Source organism: Agelaius phoeniceus, chromosome 2, assembly GCF_051311805.1.
Source record: "Agelaius phoeniceus isolate bAgePho1 chromosome 2, bAgePho1.hap1, whole genome shotgun sequence".
In the NCBI taxonomy this organism is placed as follows: Eukaryota; Metazoa; Chordata; class Aves; order Passeriformes; family Icteridae; genus Agelaius; species Agelaius phoeniceus.
In genome coordinates, this window is record NC_135266.1 from 90,158,485 (window position 1) to 90,181,993 (window position 23,509).

At 53.3% G+C, this 23,509-nt stretch overlaps 1 protein-coding gene across 5 annotated transcripts; it reads left to right on the top strand.

Annotated features, from left to right (window-relative positions):
* The first annotated feature begins 668 nt into the window (after positions 1 to 668).
* Positions 669 to 13,457, top strand: PIANP (PILR alpha associated neural protein). 5 transcript variants are annotated; one of them, XM_077174212.1, is made up of 7 exons: positions 669 to 806; positions 1,115 to 1,276; positions 7,541 to 7,637; positions 7,749 to 8,338; positions 8,484 to 8,565; positions 8,801 to 9,028; positions 9,182 to 13,457. In XM_077174212.1, the coding sequence occupies exons 4-7, from the start codon at positions 7,753 to 7,755 to the stop codon at positions 9,201 to 9,203; spliced, it is 918 nt and encodes a 305-aa protein (XP_077030327.1). In that variant the 5' UTR covers positions 669 to 806; positions 1,115 to 1,276; positions 7,541 to 7,637; positions 7,749 to 7,752; the 3' UTR covers positions 9,204 to 13,457. The 5 variants fall into 5 exon arrangements, with proteins under 5 accessions (XP_077030327.1, XP_077030328.1, XP_077030325.1 ...); XM_077174213.1 differs by having other exon boundaries at positions 7,752 to 8,338; XM_077174210.1 differs by having other exon boundaries at positions 7,541 to 7,609.
* Positions 13,458 to 23,509: the final 10,052 nt, after the last annotated feature.

Here is a 23,509-nt window from a genome sequence, read left to right on the forward strand (position 1 = left end):
CCCGTTGGTTGCTCAGCTGCTCCCTTCTGATTTGGTCTGAGCTTTCTGTTTGGTTCTTGATGGTGGAGGGAGATGTTCCCTGTGAAACACTCGGCCCCTCAAAGGCACATCAGCTTCTTTCTTTAATTTTGCTGTCACATCCCTTCCATTTCCAGACGCATCTCATCGATCCCTGGCAGAAACGCGCTTGGGGACGCGCTCAAAAGAGCCGGGTGATCCCTCAGCGGGTAAAACACACCTTGGAAGGATCCCCCTCCTCCCCCCCGCTTCCCCATCGCTCCTACCTCACCCATGTGTCCCAGGGGCTCTGCCCGTGAGGCTCGACAGAACCTCGCCGCCTGCCCCGCCGGGGGTGCGCCTCGCCGGGGCCACCCGTGCGTCTGCCGCCTCCCCCCCCCCCCCCCCGCCCGGTACCGCGGCGGCCACGGGGGCCCGGGGGCCCGCAGCCCGGGGATGATGGATGCGGGGACGGGGGACGGGGGGCGGGACCGAGGGGTGGCATGTCCCCGAGGGCACTGCTGCGGGGCGGAAAGGCGAGGGGCGGCGGGGATGAGCCCCGGGGGGCGGCCCGGGGGAGGGGGGATCCCAGGGGGCCTCCGCCCCCAAGGACGGACCGGTCCGGGGGTGGCATTCGCCGGAGCGAGCTGGAGCGACGGGTCCCTTGGAGACACCTCTCTCCATGGCAACCTAATCGCTTCCTGTGAAGATCCCGAAATAACCGACGAGCCGGGGGAGCGGAGCCGAGCGGAGCGGAGCCGAGCGGAGCCGAGCCGGGCGGGCAGCGGCGGGGAGGCGGCGGGGGGCAGGTCCGGCGGGCAGGGAGCGGGGCTGCGGGAGCGCGGCGGGGCGGGCAGGGAGCGGGAGGAGCCTTGGCCGCCGGGGCAGGGGGCTCCGGGCCGGCGGGACGCGCTGCCCCCGCCCGGCCGTGCCCTGCCCGGCCGCCCCGGCGCCCCCCGCGGGCTGCAGCGGGGCCACGGTGCCGGGCGCGCCCGTGCCAGCAGCCATGGGGTTAACGGGAGGCAGCGAGCGAGAGAGACAGAGACGGAGAAAGAGGGGCTGGACCAGTCCTCGGCAGCTGTTTATTTCAAGGCATCTCTCGCTCCCTCTCCCTCAGCCAAGGCTCAGCCTCAGCAAACCTTCCTCCTCCTCCTCTTCCTCCTCCTCCTCCTCCTCTCCTTCCTTCGTCCTGGCCATGAGAAGCACGGGCAGCAGCAGCTGTGCTCCCCCAGCCCTGTGCTCCGCCGCCCCGGCTGCGCCCCACTCGTCTCCCCGCAAGGTAAGTTCATCCTCTCGGCCCGGGCTTGGGGGACAGAGTGGGGACGGGGCTGCAGGAGCGGGGGGAGGGGGGCTGCATGCCCGTCTCCAAGTCATCTCTCCCCGTCTCCTTCCCTGTGTCCTTTCTCCCCCTTTTTCTTTCCCCTTTCCCGATCTAGGTGCTCTGTCTCCTTCCAGCCGGCTGTCTCCTTCCTCCCCCCTCCTTTTCCTCCTCTTTTAGTCGGGGGCAGGGGATGCCTGAGGTGCCGGGAGGGAGGGGGCACAGCCGAGGGATCGCTGCCTCTTACCCTCCAGCTCCGGGCTCCATCACAGACCTGTTGTGCTGGAGCACTGGAGCCTGCGCTGAGGAAGGCTACTTCAGCCAAATTGGCGCAGCTGGAGAAAGAAAACAGAGGGGTCAATCCCACCTCCTGCCTGGCCAAGGGTGCACCATGCAAGAGAGAGCAATTCAGATGTGGAGACTCAGCACTTGGAGCACTTGGATACCCGGGAACAGTAGGAAACTGGGAGGCAGAAGATTGTCAGACTCATGACATGTATTGCAGGCAGGCACTAGATGGCAGGGGACCGGCATCCTAGAGTGCTGCTTGGAATGGGGCCACACTCACAGTTCCCAAATGCAGGGAGACTTGAGCTCAGAGGACCATTGATGGGCTTCACACGCCCATTCCCTCGCTATGAAAACACCCAAATGCAGCATCACCCTTCCAGCCCCGCATTCTGTCCCAGCCTAGGATCGCCATTCCCAGCCCATAAGAGCTCACCCTGGCAGCCTGGCACGGGAATTCCTATCAGCAAGTCACTGAACGCTGCAGGACCTGCACTGACTCAGGGCGAGCAGTGTCAGCCCCTCTGGGATCCTGCTGGATCCTCCTGGGTGCTGCCACCAGCCCTCTCAGCCACAGACATCAGCCTGACGTGAGGCACTGCATTCCAGCTGCCAGCCCCCAAATTCAGCCAGCTCTGGGAGGTGCTGCCCCCAGCCCCATGCATAGCAGCAACTCTTTCCCTGGATGGGCTTGGCATCTCCACCACCAGCATTCGGATTCACAGTCCCAGCTGCCAAAACTCCTTCGAGTACAGCAGAATTGTCTCCCTGGGTCATCTGCTCTGGGATTCCTCCCTTTCCCTGTCCCCACCCAGCCAAATCCAGCAGGGCATATACATAACCCCTTTCCACCAACACCGGGGCTCCTGCTTCCTGCTGCCAGACCAGGAATGATCGCATCTCTGCCTCTTGGACCAGGAACTCCGGGGTGTTCATGGCCACTGAGAAAAAGACAGGTGTGGTGTGCCCAGGGCATCACGCAGTGTGGGGGGGTCTTGCTGCCAGTGCCTGAACTCGCTCTCCTCAGTGCTTGGAGAGAGCTGCTAGGTTCCGTGGTCCCAGATCACAGACTCCTATCAGTAGCTGTCACCACAGCCCTTGGTGCTGGCTGGGAGATTAAAAAATTACAGCCAACCGAACATTCCTTCTCTGTAAGGAGGGCTGGGTCCTCCTCAGGTTTGTTTTGATTTTTTCATCACTATTTTGAGTGGAATCGTTGCAGTGGGGGAGCTGGGCAAAGCAAGGATTTGCATGAAGCTCTCGGTGCTGCGGGGTTGCTAATGGTGAGCGTTATTTCAGCCAGCATAAGTTTCATAATCTTGGCCCAGCTCTTGTGAATGTTCCATTTTTCAGGGTCATGAGCCTCTTTACCCTTCTTCCATCCCTTCCCCCTCTCCCCAAACTGGTTGGCAATTTCATTGTTCCAGTGGAATATATCCGTCATGTGAGGTCATCGCTGCATAAGGAGGGGTGATTGATTGCTTAGGTCGCTGGGGCCTGTCCCATGCTGGGCTTTGAGTGCTGGTTTGGAGACCTTGAACCGGACTCTGTGCTCAAAGGCGAGGCGATGTGGGGTGCAGAGGGGCACGGTGATGCATTCCCGGCAGCTCGAGTCGCCGAGCAAACAGACTGCTGCATTCTGAACTAGCTGGAGCGCTCTGAGAGCAGACAGCTTCATTCCTAGAGGCACAGTATCACAGCAGTCAAGCTCTAGATGTTACAAAAATACAGATAGATCATCATCTGCCAGCTGAGCCAGACAGAATCGGGTGCAACTCTTTTCCCATCCCCGGATGGAAAGAGCCTCTACCCGCTCCTCACTAACGCGGCTTGTGTGCGCTTGGCTTCATCCAACTGCTCTCCAGTCAGAGCTGATCTCGGCCAGGCATCGAGAAAGCTGTGAGATTCTCAGATTTTAAGGCCAGAGGGACCATTTTGATCATCGAGACTGACCTACAGCAGAGCACAGGCCAGAGAATTTCACCAATTTAATTTCCTGCGCCAAGCCCATAACTTCTGATTGAACTGTAGCATCTCTTTTAGGAATAGAGCCAGGCAAAGGCTGCAGGCAGTAGGGAACACACCACCTGCCTAGGTGAATTGTGCTGGTGTGTGACCCTCTTTATTAATAGTATTGTTCCTCATTTGAATTTGTCAAACTTCAGCATTTTGTAACAGAAGGTTACAGATTGCACTTGATGCGAGGGAGCTACAGCACACGGCTGGCACCTTGGTTCTTTTATTCCTGTGATGCCTTTTTTATTTGGATAGGATTTCTCTATGACATTAAGGTGTACAAGAATCCTGAACACGGAGAAGGAATAAGCGAATCCTAGGGCTTTCCTGGGGCATAGTAGTATCTGAACTCCCGAGCTCAGGGTGTCACATTCAGGGTTTATTCAGAGCTCCCTGCTCTGAGCAGGAGTGCAGCAGGCTTGCTCCTAGCCATTAGGTAGGATGTAAATTCTCAGCCCCTCCTTAGTGAACTGCTGTGTATGCTTTGGGGCATGCCTACTGAGATCTGCTCTCTCATGTCCCAGCTGTGGCCGGTCCATGCTGCAGGAGACTCACAAAGAGGGAGGAAGCACAGATGGGTGTGGGGAACGGCAGCAGGATTCATGCTTCCATCCTGCAATTGCATGAGAGCAGCTCCTAGCAGATTAGCCCCAGTCTGGAGTGATGGTGGGGTCCATATTCAGCAGCAAAGAACAGTGTAATTCTTACTCACTGCTTTCAAGCACCAAGATTCACAAACTGAGCTCAATGAAGTGCCCCGGGGAAATAGCTTTGTCATTCACACTCTGTCATCTGTGCATCACAGGACCGGAACGCTGAGATGAAGGCTCTGTACCTAGAGTGAAAGTATACAGCTTTCCTGTTCAGATTCTGGGAGTAGCCCTGTCCAGTTTTATTGACATTAGACCTGGGAAACACATATGAAAGCAAGAGCCTTGCCATGAGGTACTGGTGCAGAAATTCAATCTCTCTGCTCTGGCACACAAAGGCTTCTTAAATGGTATAAGGTGGGATTTATACTCCCAGGTAGTGAGAGCACTGGCATCCCCTCTGCTCTGAAGGTCTACCAGTTTATTCAGGATCCACACAGGGAGCTGCATCCAGAACTGAACGAAGGGCATGTGTTACTCTTGCTGTCCAACACAGCAGGGTCAGTGCCCAGGACACAATCCAGCTGCCGGTGGCTGACCGCAGAGTGCCCCAGACATTCTTTGTCTGCCTTTTAGTCAATAATCCACAGGGACATCCATGCTCCATTTCAAACATAAATGCTCCAAGCATGCTAGAATCCAGCCTGCACTGCCTGGTATTTTCACCTGAAACATTCCTTTGCTCCTACACCCTCCATGGCATGGGAGACACCTCTGTCCTGCTCCCAGCTCCTCCACAATCAGTCCAGGGTGCAGGACACAGTCTTTGGCCACAACCTCATTAAGAAACCAGAACGTGTGGATGGAGACCAACCAACTTTGCATCATCCCTGCACTCATCTGGAGCCACCTCTGGGGTGGGGACATTGGGAATCACCAGCTCTTCACTCTAAGCAGCAGAACCCATGCACAGCAGTGTGAGGCTGGCACCCCATGTATGGGCTGTCCCCTCCCTGGCATCATGTGCACATGAGGCAGTCAGTGCTGGGGCTCAGCCCTCCTCAGCTCACTCCATACGTTATCTGCTCCACAGGCCTGAAATTGAGACAACCATGTGTGAAAGCCATCCAGGATTTAGCTCTGTAGGGTATCTAATTCCCAAGTTTTCAACCCTGGAAGTCCATAGACCGGGCTGTCATTGCTGGAGCTCACAATCTCAGCTTAGAAGAACAGCGATGTCTCCATTATGAGATCTCCCAACAAGCGAGGAGAGAGAGGAGAGTGCAGCAACCCCAGCATTCCTATCCCCAGGCACATTTCTGAGGGTAGAGCCATCTGTTAGGAGGAGTGCTAGAGCTTATAGGTGCACCACTACTGTGCCACACTTCCCTGTGGGACTGGCACTGAGGTCTGCCTGCACCTGGAGAAGGTCACCCCTGCTGGGATGGCACTGCCCAGCCCCACATCTCCTGCTTCCCGATGCAAAACAGGCCCCTGCCCCAAAGACTTGAGCTGTGCCACAAGCAGGGCAGGCTCTTCATCCGAGGGAACTGATGTCCTGTGGTGAGTCCCAGGCATGGCCCCAGGCACTCTAAGCCATCTTCAAACCTCTCCTGCAACTTGTGTCCCCTCCAGCCTGGGGATTCACACAAGGAGGTCCTCCATGCTTGGAATTCCTTCCCTTTCAAAGTCCAAAATAAATTCTGTCATGGATTTCTGTTGCCAGACATGATCTTCCACGGCATCGTGATCATAATCCAGATGGCCAAGATCTCGCCAGTATCTGGGTTCAGAAGAAACTTGCTCCATTCTGCTGCCTCTCTGCAGAGCTGCATCTTAATACTGAGTCCCCTCCAAGGCTTAGAGGTTCAGGAGCAAAGAACAAAGAAATGCTGAGAATAGCTGCTCTTTTCTCCTCATCTTCATCTCAGGATCCCTCCAGAGACGGATCTTGCCCCGGAGGGAGGGGCAGGGCACATTAGCCAACAATTCTTTTTTTTTTCTGTGAACTTTGTTTAAATATTTAACAGAAGGAAACTAAAAATATCGCCGGTTAATGCAGCAGGAGCTAGACAGCTACTTAGTCTTGGGTGCCCTTCCTCCTGGCCCTTCTTCTCAGGTGTACATCACAGCAAGCACTGGGTTCTTCCCTTAGGAAGAGGAAGCCTCCCACGCAGGAGGGGCTGCAGGTTTTGTTCAGGGCATGGGGTGAGCCGGGGCGGATGGCAGTAACCCTTTGGAAGCCGGGAGGTGCAGCACAGCTGGCTCAGGGCTGGAGGGACAGGCTTGGCCTCTGCATTGACTCCCTCAGCCAAGCATGCCTGTTTCTCCATCCCGGCAGCCACAGGAGGGCATGACCGTGGGCTGTCGGCATTCATGCTCTCCTTTCCACGATGAAAGAGCAGGCTGAACATCTCGCATGATTTTTTTTCGTCCTGTGCGTGCGGTTGCAGAGAGGATGCGGGGTCAGGCACACAAGAGCTCACCGGGGAAGGGCCGGCACGGCGCTGTGCCCGGCCAAGGGAAGGGGCGGGAGCAGCAAGGGCAGCAGTGCCGACACCGGGCTGATTCCGGACGGTGCTGAGCGTCCAGGGCAGAAATCCGGCTGAGAGGACCTGACCTCACTCCGTGCTTGTGTTGCTCAGCCGTGGGAGGCGGGAGAGAAAAGGGAGGAATAGGGGAGAAAGAGAGGGATGGGACAGCGCAGAGGACATTAAGACAAGGAGTGTGGGAAGGTAATTTCATGTTAGCTAAGAGGAAAGTAAATACTAAATATTTGATAGGCATATTTTTTCTCTTAAATTCTTTAGTGAGGCTGGACTTTTTCTCGCTGATTCACTCTTTCTCAGTCGTCTTGGTTTACCACTCCCATGCTTCCCTTCTCGCTCCCTCGCTCTGGCACACAATGAAGAGGCTCTTTTTTAATAAATGGATTACACACTCCACACTATAAATAAACACAGGAATTAAGATTCCAACTTGTTCCAGCGATAAGCAAACAAAGATGCTGAATCCCCCTCTCGGCCCTAAGACAGGAGAGTCCCCGGGGAAGCTGCGCATGTGCCTGGGCACGTGTGCTCCGGAGATCGCTCCCTGCTTTTGGGAGCATACGCTAAGGCATGTGTTTCTGGGGGGACATGGCATGGGGATGGGGACCATGCACCTCCGTGCATGAGGGGCATGGGAGCAGGAGAGGGTGCACGCGTGTGTGCATGGACTCCCCTTATCCTGCCAGCCGGGAGCTCACCTGGGGTGGCACACACTGCCTGCAAGGAGAGAGCCGTCACCACTGCGTGGGGGGACACTGACAGCCCTCCCTTTTGGTTCCCAGTGAAGAAGATGAGACAAGATCCTGACTGAGCAAAGACACTGTTGCATCTGAGATGGAGCCCAGTGCCTGGTAGGTTCACAGCTTCCCACACTGGCAGGTGAGGCGGGAAGAAAACAGGAGTGTGGGTGGTGGGCTGCTCCCGGCTGCTTGGCCTTTCAAAGGAGGAACGTTTAGATCAGGCTCTCTTCTTCTTCCCCCCGCCCCGCAGCAGGATGCCTCCACTCCTCTCCCGCATCCACTCCCTGCAGCTGTGGCATCTCCTCCTCGTCGTCTTGGCCGTCCCTCCTCCTGGCACATGGTCTCTTCGCTCTCGGGGCCCCGCAGCCCCTCGGCCTCTTTGCACCCGCCGCAGCCCCTCGGCCCCACGGTCCATTTGCATCTGGGAAAGGACCTCACAGCCGGAGCGGGATTCCCGCTCGGATTCCGGCTCGGATTCCCGCTCGGCCGTGCCGCGCCAGCGGGCGCTGCCCGCGCGGGGAGCGGAGCTGCGGCACGTGGTGCGGCTGAGGCGCCAGGCCGCGGGCGCCCGGCCCGCCACGCCCTCGGGCTTCGAGGACGGCATGCCCTCCTCCCAGTACCCCTGGGCCATCGTGTGGGGTCCCACGGTGTCGGATGAGGACGGAGGGGACACAAACTCAGCCAACCCGGGCTTCCCGCCGCTGGGATACACCTTCGTCTCGCCGCACGGGATGGCAACGGCGCAGCCCAACTCCCACTCGCTCCTGCACAACGCGGGGCTCAACCTGCGCGAGACCCCGGCCACCTTGCGGCCCTTCCTGTTCGGGCCCCGGGGGGAAGGTAAACCTGTACTCTGCTTCTTTCACTCCCAGTCCCCTGCAGGAGCAGCTCCTTCTGCAAAACTCATTGAGGACCTCCCTTGCCCTGCTGCTCCCTGGGGATCCGAGGGAGCGGCCATCACAAGCCCCACTCCTCTGTCTCGCAGGTGTGGACCCCCAGCTGTACGTCACCATCACCATCTCCATAATCATTGTCCTGGTTGCCACTGGAATCATATTCAAGTTCTGGTGAGTGGGGTTAGGGCCAATGGAGGCTCTCACTGGGCCAGTGTCCATAGGAAGACTGTGGGCTTGGGACCCATTTGTCCCAGCGTTGCCAATCTGGTCCTGCAATCCCTTGCAAGGTTTGGCACTCGGCTACGCTGGGCTCTAATGCTGAGTGTAGGGGGGTCCATCCCACAAACCTCTCTGTCATCAAGGGCTGAGGCTTGTCTCTTTACCTCACCCCTTGTTCTCTCCAAAGCTGGGACCGAAATCAGAAGCGCCGGCGTCACTCGGGGCAGCAGAGCAGTGGGAGGCAGCAGGAGAGCCAGCAGCCCCTCACAGACCTCTCCCCCACCACCGTCAGCATCCTGGGGCCCTACGGCGACCCCCTGACCCCCACACCTGAGACGGAGGAGTCCAGGCAGGGCCAGGAGGGTGCAGAGAAGCTGGGTGGCCACGGGAAGAATGCAGCATTCCAGCTCAACCGGTGAGTGGCCAGTGAGCTGGGGCAGGAGGGGCTGGCAGGAGACAGGGGGACAGGCACACCGAGGCAGGGCAAAGGTGATGTTGGCTAGTGGGTGGCGGGGGGTGTTGGGGCAGTTTAAGCACTCATTAATTTCCAATTCCCTCTTTCCCCCAGAATCCCACTGGTGAACCTGTGACACTCCCGGGAGAGGCTGAGCTGGCTCCCCCACCCTCTGTCACCGCTGGCGAGCGCGGACTCTCCCCGCCTCTGCTGCCCCAGGAAAAAAAGCAACCTCCTTGTGCCACGGCCCACCACCACCACCACCTTTATTAACTAACCCCACCGGGATGTGCCTGGGCAAATGGACAAGCTGGGCCTCCCTAGCCTCCTGCTGGGGACCCACCCTGCCCACGTGGGACAGGGTGATGAGAGAGCAGAATGGTGGGAGGGAAGACAGCTGGTGGTGGTGTGAAATCTTGACCTCCCCAGCCCCTCTTCTAGCATATGTGCACAGACACACTTGGATCTTCATGACTCTCTCACCAGTGCATGCCTGACATCGGGGGTAGGCAAGGTGGAAAGGCGTACCCCTGTCCCCGTGGGCCCTCACCCTCCGTGTGTCCCTTCTCATGTCGTGTGCTTTGCAGTGAATGTCTGGAGTTCAGTGGCTGCAGGATTGCCCGCCAGGTGACTCGGATGGTGGCAACTTCGTCTGTTCCTGAGACCTTGGCCCTCCTGAGAGTCCCAAGGGTGGGTGAAGCTTGGGCAGAAGAGGCTCACAGAGCACGTGGGCCCTCTCAACAACCCATTCCCTTGAAGGAAACATTATCTTCCCCCTAGATGGAAGATATTCACATCTTTCCAGTTTCTTTCTGCCTAACACTCCTTTGGGTTTTTTTCTCTTCAGCTTGTATCTTTCTTCCTCTCTCCGTCCACAGTTTTTCCCCTCAGTTCCCACCCCCATGCCACATCTCTTGCCAGTTAAAGTTGAAAATTATTCCTTTAGCTTTCCAAATGTTTTGATCTTTGAAAGCCTCCTTGCTGTCCCTCTGCACTCCTTCAGCCTCCTTCAGTAAGGTTTTTCTGAATAATACCAGTCTGTGATGAGGCTTTCCAGAAAATCCGAGGTGAAGCCCTCTGCTCACCGTGTTTCTTAGCAAGTGTCCTGCACACAGCTAAAGCATGGAATGCAGACATTGCTGGGCATGAGGAACTTGAATTTTGCTGGGCTCAGGAAGAGATTTGCTTTCGGATACTCCTGGCACAGGCAGCAAGGCAGCAGCCAGGACTCTGCACCTGGGATGACCAAGAGCAGTTTAGAGTTGATCTTGGGAACATTGGAAGGGTTGCCATGTACTGCTACTAGGTCTCTCCTGGGGTCCAAGGTGACTGGAAACCCACGAGGCAGTGCTCACCAACGGCATGACAGAGGCGTATCTGGGCTCCCAGATGAAGCTTCATTCAGTCCTCCAGCTGGTTAAAAACTGAAAGCAATGGCACAAGTCATCTGTCCAAATTGGTTGCCTGCACATGTCCTTCAGGGCCCTGGTGGTCTGTGGGGCTGGCAGCCACACTGTCACTTATCTGTGTGAGCAAGATCCATGCATCTCCACCTCTTCCTAGGCATGGACACATGGGTGTCACTTTGAGGACGTGTGAGATGGCAAATTTCAGCTTAATGACAATAGTTCCTCTTAGCTTTTATGGACAACTTCAAATCAATCAAAACCCCACACTGACAACCACTGAGGTGAAAAGATGGACATTTAGATAAGGCTGCCCCTACAGTGTACAAACACCTTTAGCTGCTGGACTGATGTGGCCAGATGCAGGAAAATCACCCACAATTTGAAGGCCTTAATGCACTATACAAGGTCTCTGACAAAAGTGATCTTGGAGAGAGGGAAGCAGCCTTTCATCCTTTATCTCTGCATAAAAAGCCTGTTCTTTATAGGACAAAGCACAGGGAATTTCATAAGAGGCCTGGTTCTGCCCGTTTACCCAGCTGAACCATTAGGTGTTCTCGGGTCCCATCTGACTCACTGTGAAGGGCATTTAAATCAGAGTGTAAATTACAATAAGCTTCCCAAAAACAGTAGAGATTTGGAGAAAATGACAGGTCAAATAAAATTACTGGCTTATTAAAAGCACAGAGTGGCTGAAAGATGTAGGTGGAAAAGGACTCTGGAGATCTCTAGTCTAAGCACAGGTTGATTCTGTGCTTACAGCAGGGGATATTAGTGCTTTACCGTAGATCGATCTGTTACTGAGCCTGTTCTTATTCAGGATCCATGCAAGGCTTGGGTGGACTGGACTTTAAGCTGCAGATGGATCTGGAAGGACCAGGTGGCAGTTCCTGCTCGCTGCCCCATTCATTGCTGTTCCCCCTCTCCCTGGCACGTCCCTGCTGGGGAAGGACATCTGCAGGAGGCTGCACTGCTGATTGCTGGCAATTTGCAATACCTTGAACTGGTTTAAGTAATTTTCCAGACCAGATTAATTAGATTGTTCTTTGATCAACAGCATTTGTTGAAACAAGGCCAGAGTTTAGACTCTTCCACTTCAATGGCTGTCCTTGGACTTTCCACATGCTGCATGGAGAGAAGGTTTGTAAGAAAGTGTCAGGGGACCACAGGAGGCATAGTGAGAACATTTTCCAACACTTGATGTGGGGAAGTCCTGTGCTCTCCTGGGAAGGCTTTTGTAAATTCTGTAAACAAATCAGATTTTGGTGGTTTGGGTTTTTTTCCTCCCCCTTTTACATGTCTCTGGTTTTGGTAAAAGTATCTCCAGGGAGAGAAACCTTTCGTGGATACTGTGGTAAGGGGAAAGCTGGTGAAGCTGTGTAGAGAAAACTCTTACAACAACAGAGGCTTGGGTATAATGAACACCTTTTGTAAGAACAATTTTCCTAGCCAAATATGTTTTTATGATAGTCATTCAATTCTCACACAAAACAGGTTAGATATAGGGAAACTACTTCATTGTTCTGCCCAAGCATTCATTGCTATGCTTTGTCCCTGGAACAAAACACTCAGAACACATGTGGACACACAAGCTTCTTCCAGTTAATAAATAATCTCACTGGATCTGTTTTCCCCATGACTGGAGCCTTATAAACCATCTTCTACACAGACTGGAGCCAGAGCATGCCTGAGGTCTTTACCCTGGCCCAGGGTAATATTTTGTAGGATGTGCACATGGATGGGTTGACAGTACCAAGCCAGGGCAGAGGACAGCACCTTCTTAGTCACAGCCCATCAGGTTTCCCTGTCTTCTACATTAATGGAGGAGAAAGATTTTTTTTTCCTTTCCATTAGGAACAGAAAGTTTTTTCTTTCCATTAGAGAGAAAAGTGTGCAGGGAAACCAACTGGAAGTGTTCATAGTCTTGGGCTAATTCTGCCCAACATTTCTATGCTATTGAAAGGGGACATTCAGGTGGGCCAAGTAAGATGAAGTGACTGTGTCTCTGCTGAGCTCCTGCAGAGCCTTGGTTTTTTGAACACAAGGGTGGTCTCTCTGTGAGCACAGTGGAAGGGAGGGAAGTTCCTGCTTTGAAGCAGGAACTAGAGTCTCCTTCTCTTTACCCAAGAGAGTGGTATGACCACAAGGCCAAATCCTGCTTGGGCTTTCCCATCTGGTTGGTTGCAATTGGTAGGCAGGGGAGCAGACCTCTAGTGTGGGTTTCCACACCTCTCCTCCAGTCACTTTCCAGGGGCTAACATCCAGCCAAGCATCCCAAAATTCAGAGAGGGCTATCTACCTCTTCCTCAATGGCACCCAAGTGCCCTTGCAAATCTGGTCCCTTCATTTCCCACTCCACTTCCCGATGAAGAAAAATGCTTGGAAAGGAGTGGTTTGTTCATTCCCTGCAAGTTCTCAAACAGGACCACCTTGAGACTGTTCTAAATTAAACTGTTTTGTTTTTCACTCTGACAAACCACATCTGTGGCACAGCCTTAGAGCTGAGACCTGCAGCACAAAAGTCCTGGGTCAAACTCCAGCTCCCCAGCTGCATCCCTGCTAATGTCCCACTGTAGTCCTGGCCCTACCCTGGCAGGACCATAGAGAGAGGTCCCCTCCCTTCACCAACTGCTGGCTCTCTACTCCTCTTTTCCTGTTGTTTTCCCTCTCCCACTGTTTTCCCTCTTCCCACTCTTGTCCTGTACCATGGTCTCCCTCCTGGTTCTCTCTCCCTTCCTACTGTTTCACTTTCCCTGCTCCTCTCTTGTTGTCCCTTTGCCACTCGGTCTCGTTCTGCCCCAGCTCCCATCCTCCCCTCCAGCCTCCTCCTGCTCCTCTGCTCAGTCTCGCTCTTCCCCTCCCCTGCCCTTGTGCGCTGTGATATATATTTTTGTAGGATTTCTCTTCTCCTTGTGGTGAAATATTCAAATCTTGTGGGATGTTAGTTTCAACATTTTTAAATAAAACTTTGCAAAATATTGAAAGCAGACCTCTTTCATGCCACACTGGAAAAGCCAGGGCGGGATGAGAGGTGCACCCGGGGCAGATCCCATCGGGATGGGGGCTCACACTGCTGGCATCCCACATTCTCTTCTTGGGAGTAGAGGGGGCAACTTGGCCCCGCGTCCATCTTCCCTCGGTCTCTTTGCCGACTGAGGGGGCCCTTTGGCCAATGTCAGGCATTTCCATGGGAGGTGGTGCCTGGTGGAGGAGGAGCCCTTCTTCACTCCCACCCCAAGCAGCTGTCCTGCCTGCGGAGCTGCTGCCTCCCAGGCACGGCCTGGGGCTGCTGGTCCCGCTGGGGGCCCGGGTGTCCGGGCGAGGTGACAGCAGCCGAGAGGAAGGGAGGGACATGCAGCCCTGCAGGCACACAAGCCTCCCTCACTCTGTTCCCCGCGGCTGCCTCCGCAATTTCTATTTACAGCCCTGCTGCCTCCCCTCCTGGCCACAGTGCTGCTGCTGCTGCTGCCGCTGCTGGTTTCCAGGGCTGCTCTGTAATTAAGCATCCTTGTCTCCTGCAACTCCTCCACTTCCAGCGGCAATCGGGGCTGGGGCGCTCCAGCCTTGATGGCTGCTCCAAAGGGCTGCTCCCTGGCAATGACTGGAAGACTGCTGGGGATGGGGATGGTTCCCATCCCCTGCTTACTCTGCCCTGTCTGAATCCTTTGGGCACTGGAGGACCCTGATCCTCTGCTTTACTGTTGGAGGAAGGAGCAGGCTTCACAGACCAGACCTGGCCTGGCACTCTGGGGTTTCTGCCCACTGGAAGGACCCTTCCTGCTGCAGGGCCAGGCCCCTCCACATGGCACCCTGCACCCTGGATAGGATCTCTGTGGCTGGTGGTGGCCCCAGGCCCATAAGAGAGCAGACAGACTCCTGTGGTGGCTGTCCCGGTGTACAGGCACACAAGAGGCTGGACAGCCCCTCTTCTGCCCCTGTGCTGAGTGTGCGAGGGTAGAGACTTTCACCCTTGTTCTTTAGTGGAAGATCCTCTCCAGTCAACAGCTTTGGGGCTGGGCAAGCTGGAGAGACTTGACAGAGGTGGTGATGGGTTCTCATTGCGCTGAAATTGCACTATGTACTCATCAGTGCACTGAGATGTTTTGCACAAACCTCATCTGCTTCCAGCCAGAGCTTCAGCCCTTCCTGCTGACTTCTCTCTGTCATCAGGTGCTTTTCCTCTGGTGCCCTCTCTGCACAGGCTGGGCTGCAGGCACTCAGCCAAACACACCCTTTTTCACCAGGACTCACTCTCTGACTCACTGGAGAAGCTCCACAAGCTGCCCCTTATTCTTCTGGCTTCCTGAAACACTGACTCCCTGGTCTGGTCCCCTCCCCTCTCATCACCACTCCCCACTACATCACTCCTATCCACCTGTCCATGTTGACTTCCCACCCTTCCAGTCTGGTCCCAGCCCTAACTCCTTTTCCAGCATCTCCATTCCTTTCCTGTCTGCAGCCTTGCCTCCTTCCCTAGCATCTCCCCCACATCCTGTTCTCCAGCAGGGAGCTAGCACTGGGAGTTGCATTCTGAATGAGGACAGCAGAGATGGGAGGAATGAATGCCATCATTTAAATCAAAGAAGAACATACAAAACCTTTACAATGACTTCAAGACACATAAAAATCACCCTAATGAGTGGCCAAAAACAAAGCATGAGGTGTTGCTGACTGCTGTGATTTCCTGGGAAAGAGAGTAGTTCAGAAAAACATTTTGAAATCATCTCCAAAATCTGGGATTCCCTCCAGCTGAATGCCTTCTATAACCTGCTATAAATTATCCCATTATGGGGGGGAAAAATCAGGCATTTGTCAGCTGGAAGAGTCTGTATTGCAGGGATGTGGCAGCAACCAACAACACTTGCTTACCTCCCCTGCTCAAGGACCTTCTCCAGAGTTGTGGCTGGAAGTTAGGAGCCCATGTGCTCTGACTCTGCCCCCCTCTCCAAGCCTGTGCTGCTGGATGTCATTCCTTAGTGCTCCTTTGCAGCACACCTTGTGAGAGAGCCATCCCAACACTATGTGGGCATGAGGGGAGTGGTGGGAAAACACCTGTGGAGCTGTGGGCATCCCTGTGCTCCTCGAGAAGGGTGTGGAGCAGGCAAGGCAGCGTGGAGAAGCTGTGCTAACTCAAGTGTGAGCCTTTGTGCAGGGCGAATGGAGAGCTTCAGTCACAGGTAGCTCAGCACTCTACTAAAGGGACCTGCCTGTGTGGATGGCCATTTAATTAGGAGAAATGCACAACTTGAAACTGCCATAAAGAGTCGCCCTGAAACAAGCAATCTCTCATTTCAGCATCATGTAAAAGAGTTGAGTAGCTCCCTTGGTTCATTCCTGCTTTGATCCTCAGAGGCAGAATTGAATCTTTATTGAGGGCTGCTGTGTCTCCGAGTGCACATTGCGCTCAGTGAATAATAGGCCATTCAGTGACGCAGTCCACATTGATCCAAAGCCCAGCTTTCTCTGGGAGTGACCAGAATGCAAGCAAAACCATCTTCAGCCTCTGATCAATCCTCACAAGGGATCTGGCAGGGAAGCAAATGCCGGTTCCTGCTCCAGGGCCCTGTCCTGCCTCTCTGTGGCTCCTAGTTAGCGCTCCAGTGGCAGGAGAGCAGATGCTCCAGGGCAGCCAGTCTAGTTTGAAGCTCAGACTTTGTCGACAGCTGGACATACCACAAGGGTTCAACAAACAAGCAAGTAAACAAGCCTGGGGTGACTTGTTTTCTATCAGAGGAACATGGTGTGATGCCTACAGCATGCACTGGTCAAATCTGAGTTACAGCATAGCCTGGCTAGGGAGCCAGTTGGTTTCCTTGTTAGTTTAACTATGAAAGGATGCACCAGAACCACAGACATCGTGATTCTCTCGGGTGCTCTCTAAGCCTTGGTAAAGTGACACAGACTGTAGAAGCTTTCAGAGCTCTTCCCAAACCAAGGGGCTGTCAGTGGTGGGTGTCCTCTGCTAGTGTCAGGGGAGTCAATCTAGCCAGGTTAGGACACAGTTTTGCCTGAATGAGTTCATTAACCAAAACATGAATGCAGTGGTTAAATACACCTACAGTGGATGTTTGTGTTGGTCTTATTATGTGGATTCAGACACATTTGGCAATACCAGGATGAGTTATCTAAACCTGAAGTGGTTTCTCTCCTATGCCTTTTTTTCTGCTTGGCCAATTCTTACGTGACATATTATACAAATCACACAAACATCACATAAATGAGATCCAACACTCTGTGCACCCTGCCTTGGCTGGATACACAGCAGGAGCCCTAAGAGATTCCTTTATAATGAGATTTCTCTTATATCCAGCATCAGGGCCTCCATGACAAAACTGAAGACCAGAAATACTGTCCTGGATAAGTGTGGGTTTCTTGTATCTACTCACATTGGCCAGCTTACCTGTAGCTCCCTATCCAGTGCAGTAATTCTGAGTACAGGATATGGGGAAGAGACAGATTTTTCCCCTTGTACCTGCAAGTTAGAGGAGAGCTGGGACAAAAGGGTGACTAAGCATAACACTGCCTCTTTTGGTGGTTTTGGTGACAGTTCTTTGTTCCTACTCAGGCAGTCCTGCAGAGAGGAACAAATTGCCTAACTAAAATATAGGGAGCTGAGGCTGTCAAGCAAAGGCCTAAAGAGAGGTATGAAGGAGCAGGAATATGAAGGAGGACAGGAAAAGGCAGGGGGAGGAGAGAGTGGGCAGAAGCAGAAATTGTGGCTAGGATTAAATGATGGGGCTGGAAGGAGAAGTAGGGTCAAAGCAGGGATCAGAATAGAAATGTAGAGCTAGGGGGCACTGAAAGCCCTGGGTAAATGAAGACAAGGTGAATGAAGCAGGGCTCTGGGAGCTCACAGGGACACCAGGGTGCTGCCAACACTGAAGCCCCAACTTAGCCTTAGCATTTACCCAGCTCTCCTGATCCTTCCAGCTGTTTCAGGAGCAGCAGTTGAATCCTCCCCTGCCTGCCTGCCTCCTGGGGAGGGAAGGGAAGGGAAAGCACATGCTCATGGGTCAGCCTCAGAGCTCAGCCTCACTGCTACAGTGCTGACCCAACCCCTGTGTGAGAGATGCAGCACTGTCACAAAATGTAGGTCAGGGGCCGAAAGTCCCTGAAAAGTCTTTTGCAGGTTTAAAGGTCTAAGCCCTCTGATGTTTGCTCCACAGGATGACACATTCCCACTTAAGGGATTCTGTTCCCTCTTCTTGCTTCCTTATCTATGTTAGTTGTCTGGCCATCATTTTCCAGGAGCTGAGATGGAGTCCACTTCATGTGACCTACAGAGGTACCCAGAACTAAGCCATAGAGATCATGCTCTGAACAACCACAGTTCTGAAACCACCAGAAATAGGGCTGTCAGAGTCTGCCCTTCTGCTCCCAGAGCCAGTCTTTTGGCCTCTGGCCTTTACCACTAAAGATCAAGGACAGTACCACCTGGAGCAGTGCCTGGTGAGGGGGGAGTCCTTCACACTTGGAAATCTATGCACTGGAAAGCCCAGAAAGAATGATGCATGAAGAAAGTGCTTAGCAAAGCTGAAGCCAAGGACTCAAATGTGAAGGAAGGAGTGAGTAGTGGTATGAGACAGCGAGCACCATCCTCTGCACCAGAAGGGCCTGCTGGAAAAGAAGTGTGTGATAGCCTGACTCTAAGCATCTATCAGGATGGTGGATGAAGGAAGAAGCTGTGGTGTTTCACAACTTCTGAGCTCACTTTGCATCCTGGGTGGTTGCTGCCATTTGTTTTCTTCTTTGGTGATAATTGTACGTCGTTTCTGTGCACGGTTCACTGCACAGATGATTTCACACACCCGCCCGAGCTGTGCTTTATTGTACTTCGTTTAAATATGCGAAATTGTATGCAACTCCATGTGACGTCTTATGCAAATTGCTTCTTGTGTTACTGTGCATATTTGAAATTAATTTGAGTATGATCACAGCCCTGACTCTGAAGCCATTGTTTAGACTGAGCACTCACCCAGCTCCCCTGATCCTTCCAGTTATCTCAGGAGCAGCAGCCTGAGCCTCCCCCGCCTGCCTCAGCCTTGATCCAGAAGCAACGTGCACTGGAGGTGACACAGCTTAGATGAAGGTCATGCTCCAGGCCTCTGCTGAGTTTGCCAGTTAGTGCAGCCAGAAACTGAGTATTTAGTGGGGAAGCTGGAGCACCAAACTCATGTCCCAGAAGGGTCTGCAGACATGTACTCATGGGGAGCAAATTTTAATCCCTGCAGAGCCAGGCTAGACTCTGCACAAGGACATGCTATCCAGTGGTTCAACAGCTCACCAAGGTATCCAAAGGCTTCTAGGCTTAGAACAAAGCACTGGTGTTACAACATCAGGAATTAAGGTGCTTTCTGGAGAAGCTTGTTAACAATCTGCCCCTTCTGGCAGTGGGTCTGCAGATATAAGGCAAATGCTCTACACACAGGGGTTCCATGTTTTTAAAAAGATCAGATTCCATTAAGAACATCTACTAAACACACCAGCCATAACACAGGCAGCAATATATTTTCTATGCTAATCTCTGAACAACATTCAAGCCATTTCAGCAACATTCTTCATGCTAATTTTCCCTTTTCTCCTCTTCTTGGTTATGAGTCAGCAGCTAGGCTTGAAACCCCTAACCTTCATCGCTGAGGAATGATGTAGACCTCACTCTGGCAAGGCCTTAATCATCTGTTAAAGAACAGAACAGAGACAGTCAACCACTGAGTTTCCCGTAACTCCCGTTTTATCCCCAGCTCAGATAATCCACTGGAATCTGGAGTGAAGTGTTTCATGCAAGGATTTCTATGCTGGGCAGTTGAGTGCAGGTGGGTGCTGGGAGGCAGGGGTGGCTGGAGCTGTGGCCACATCCCAGGGCTGCTGGTGTCCAGGGCTGGCAGCAGAGAGGAGCGAGGCAGGCGGTGCTCCCAGGCAGGTGCAGCTGCTTCACTGCAGCACCCAGCCTGCAGCTGCCCTGGGAGAGCTGCTGTCAGCTTTCCCCTTGACAGGTGCTCCTGGGGCATCCCCTTCTCTTGTCCCCTTTTCCCATCCTGTGCCAAGGTGGTCTCATTCAAGTGACTGCACACTCTGAAAGGGTGATGGATGGACTCTGGCCAGTAATCAGTACCCTGGCTGGGCACTGAGCCAGTGGGGGAGCTGGCCTCAAAGCCCCTGAGTGTCCAGCTCACTCTCCCCTGGGCTGCAGTGTGGAGGAGCCCTCTTCTGCTCATCAGAAATCCCCTCAGATCTGTGAGACACCCAGCCATCACTTGAAGCAATTGGTCTTGGGCCTGCCTGTCACAGACTGTCCCCTCCAATTTCTGTGCTTAGTTCTCTGCACGCTGGAGGCAGGAGGATGCACATCCTCACTCCCTGGGTAATTACAGCCCTACAGCACTCTGCAGTATCCCCAGGACACCATCCCACAGCCCCACTTCCAGGCAAGCCCCAGGTACCCAGCTTGGCTTGAGCTGCTTTGAGGGCAAAGTCGTTATGAAAATGTCCTGCAATTGCATAAGAAGAGAGGACTGGCACAGATCTCCTGCCCTGAGGCAGGCAGCCCCACTGCATCCTCTTGCTCAGAGACTTCCAGTCCCACAACAAGTCATCTCCTGGCCTCACTGCTGCTGTTGAAAGGCTGTTCCAGATCCTTGCATTGGCAGGTGGGAAGCTCCTTCTAATTTCCATCCTCAGTGTACCCACGGCCCAGCCTGTGATAACTCATTCTTGTGCCAGCATTGTCCTCAGGCTTAAATTCAATGTCAAAACCCTTTGTTAACACAGAGTTAATGTTGCTTGGTGATAGCTCATTCATTCCCAGAACATTATGTTCATCAAAACGCAAACTTGTGGAAAAACAGGGCATTTAGAGCTAAAGTACATGTCCAGGCAGCCTTACTTGTGCACCTTCTGAGCTGGCAGCTGCCAGAGGGACTGTGAGCTCTCTGTCTGCATTTACTGCGTCAGGTAGAAAGTGTTCTGTGATGATCAGTGGGAGCATTACCTGGGACCAGAGGGGGTGAGGAAGGAGGGGAGAGCCAGTCCTTTGGGGGCAGGCAGGGTGGGGATTTTGGCTGCCAGCTCTGAGATGAAAGGCAAAGTGTTTCTGCCCATGGGGTACTGGGTTCTTTCAGTGCACCGCTTTCAAGGACAGAAGGAGATTACGTGTGATTAGGACGTCCTGGGGTAAAGATTTCACCAGGCACTCCACTCTGCATCAACACCGAAGACAGCAACTTTCTGGCAAGCGACAGCTCATAAAAATGCAGCTGTGTGGCACCAGTGCTTTGGGAAAAGCACAGCAGTGCTCACTGAGGTCCTGACCCACTGCACTGCAGAGTCTCTGCGGTGGGGGAAAGCCATCTCCAGCAGCAAGCTGAGCTAGCCCAGCAGGTCTGGCACAACCACAGCTGGGGAGGGCTCCCGTGATGTTTGGCAGCATTGGGCTGTTTGCCCTTTTGTGCAGTTGCAGTCATGCTGTTTCTACCACAGAGGCTGCTGTGTCTAAGGTGAAGGATGCTAGGAGGATGCCACGAGCTTCAGCCCCATCCCAGGCTCCACATTAAGGGAATTCAGACCAGGATTGCCAGCACAGCTATAGAGCTGTACAGTGTACAAGAGCCAGGGCTGAAAATTTAGGAATTTTTAATACATGGTGATTGCATAAGTTTCAAGCACAGAAGCAAAGAATGGCCAGAGGAACTCCCTCTGTACACCACTACCCTGTTACCCATGCTGCTGCCATTTCCAGCTCACCTTTCTCACTGCATTAAAACATTGGTACTTTAGAAACTGCTAATGTTTAAAACAAATTTTCTTACAGTGTTTGCTGCTGGGTACGTATTTTCTAAAGAGTGACTTATAGGAAGTTCAACATGAAGGACAGCCACAAATCCTGCCCTAGACAGGCTGCTCAGCATCCAAGCATTGTGCTGGGCTCCTATCTCCAGAAGTTTTAGGGGAGCAAGTAGCATTTCTCAAATTTATTCTCTACTTTCTGAAGTTTTTTGTATCTGTAGTGTGTGCAGTACCTGCCTTCTTGCTGACCCAAAAGGACAGCTGCCCACTCTTGCCATAGCAAGGATGTGCAGGAAATGGAAGCTGATCTGGGGGGAGCAAAGGGCTGTCAGCTGGCAGGCCTGGAGGGCTCCACTCCAGAAAAAGGAGACAGGGAAGGAGCAAAGAGTGATTTCTCAGGTGGCAGCTGCTCCTCAGACAGAGCCAAGGCTTCTGCAACAGATGCTCACTCTGCCTGCAAGGCTGGAGGAAATGAAGCCCCAGGTGACCGTGGTGCTGAGAGAGTTCCTGGAAAACACAAGCATCCTTGCTAAAATGAGGCCCAGCAATGATGCAAAAGATTTTCTAGGAACTCTTGAGTATCTAGGTGAGACTGAGAACTGCCCTGAGGATGTGGAGATCATTATGCCAGCCTGTTTGGGAGGAGGAGCTCAGCCAGCTGAGTGGGAAGGAAGCACTTGAACCTGCAGAACGCTACTTGCTGCATCTCTGGACTCACCTGCCCTGATCCAAGGACTTGCTGCTTCCAGTGAGACACCAGGCAGGAAACAGGTGCCCTTGGGTCCCACATTCCTCCAGGCAGAACACCTGGCCACAGCTGGACTCCCTAAAGCCCTGTCTAGAGAAGTTTCCATGTGGAGAATCAATAAATAATCCAGGAGCTTTTGGGTCTAGTAAGAGGGCCTAGGAACAAGTTTGCAACTCTTGTGCACTCAGCTTGAATAGTGGAAAAGTACCCAGAAAGCAGACAGCTCTGTGGAGTGTGAGGAACATAAGGATGGAGAGTACAAAATGAGAAAAGGACAGTGCTCTGTCAAACAGGCAGAACACGCTTATGGATACAGGCAGTTGGATCTGCTTGCCTCTGAAACAGAAGAAATGCATCAAATCCTGATGGGGTTCACCCACAAGTGCTGAGTGAGCCAGCAGAAGTCATTGCAAGGCCACTGTCGATAACTCTGGATTGGTCATAGCACCTGCGAGAAGTACCTGACACCTGGGGAAAGGAAACATCTCTCCTGTCTTCAAGAAGGGCAAGAAGGAGGATCCAGGGTCAGTCAGCTTCACCTTGGTCCCTGAGAAGATGATGGAACAGGGTAATCCTGGAAATCATTTCCAGGCATGTGAGTGACAAGAAAATCATCAGGAATAGTCAGCACGAATTCAGCACGAATGCAGGGGAAGTCACGTTTGACCAACTTGATAACCTTCTATGATAAAATGCCTCACCTTCAACAGAGCTTTTGACACTGTCTCCCACAAAGTGCCCACAGACAGGTTGCTGATGTATGGGCTGGATGAGCAAACTGTGAGGTGGCTGAAACCTGGCTGAATGACCAGACACAGAGGGTGAGCAGGGGCACAAAGTCTAGCAGGAGGCCTGTACCCAGCATTGACTGCTGCTCATGGAGACCCTCTGGGTGATTCCTCAGCAGGGGCAGGCTGGACCAGATGACCTCCAGAGCTCCCTTTCAACCTCAGCCACTCAGTGATTCTGTGAAACCACTTAATGGAATGGTCTCTGATAAGTGCCACCCCAAGCTGTGCCTGGCTTTGCCTCAGGCAGCAGTAGCTGAATCTGGCTAAAACTGCAGCAGCTGTGTGACAGAACTGCAGCTCCCCAGCCTGCCCTGTGTCCCATGGCTGAGAACTCTGGCACAAATACAGTCATGTCTTCAGCAGATGGCAGGCTTAGCCTCTAACAAGGACAGAATGACTTCCCCATCCTAGAAAGAGGTGGAATGAGGGAAGGATGAAGCTGGTATGGGAGAAAGGGACACGATGGACAGGGAAACTCAGCAACTGGCTCTGCTTCTCATCAGAAGCTGTTCCCTCCTGCCATATGGCTGTGTGCCTTGCCTGCTGGGGAGAAAGGAGTGTCCAGGTGTGTGATATGGGGGAGAAACAGTGGCAAGTTTGCAAGATGTGCTGTGACTAGCTAACACTGCTGCTGCTGCTGAGCTTAGCTCTTTGTGAACTACAGCACAAGGAGGACAATGAAGTAACCCTGGGAGATAAGCTGTCTGCACTACAG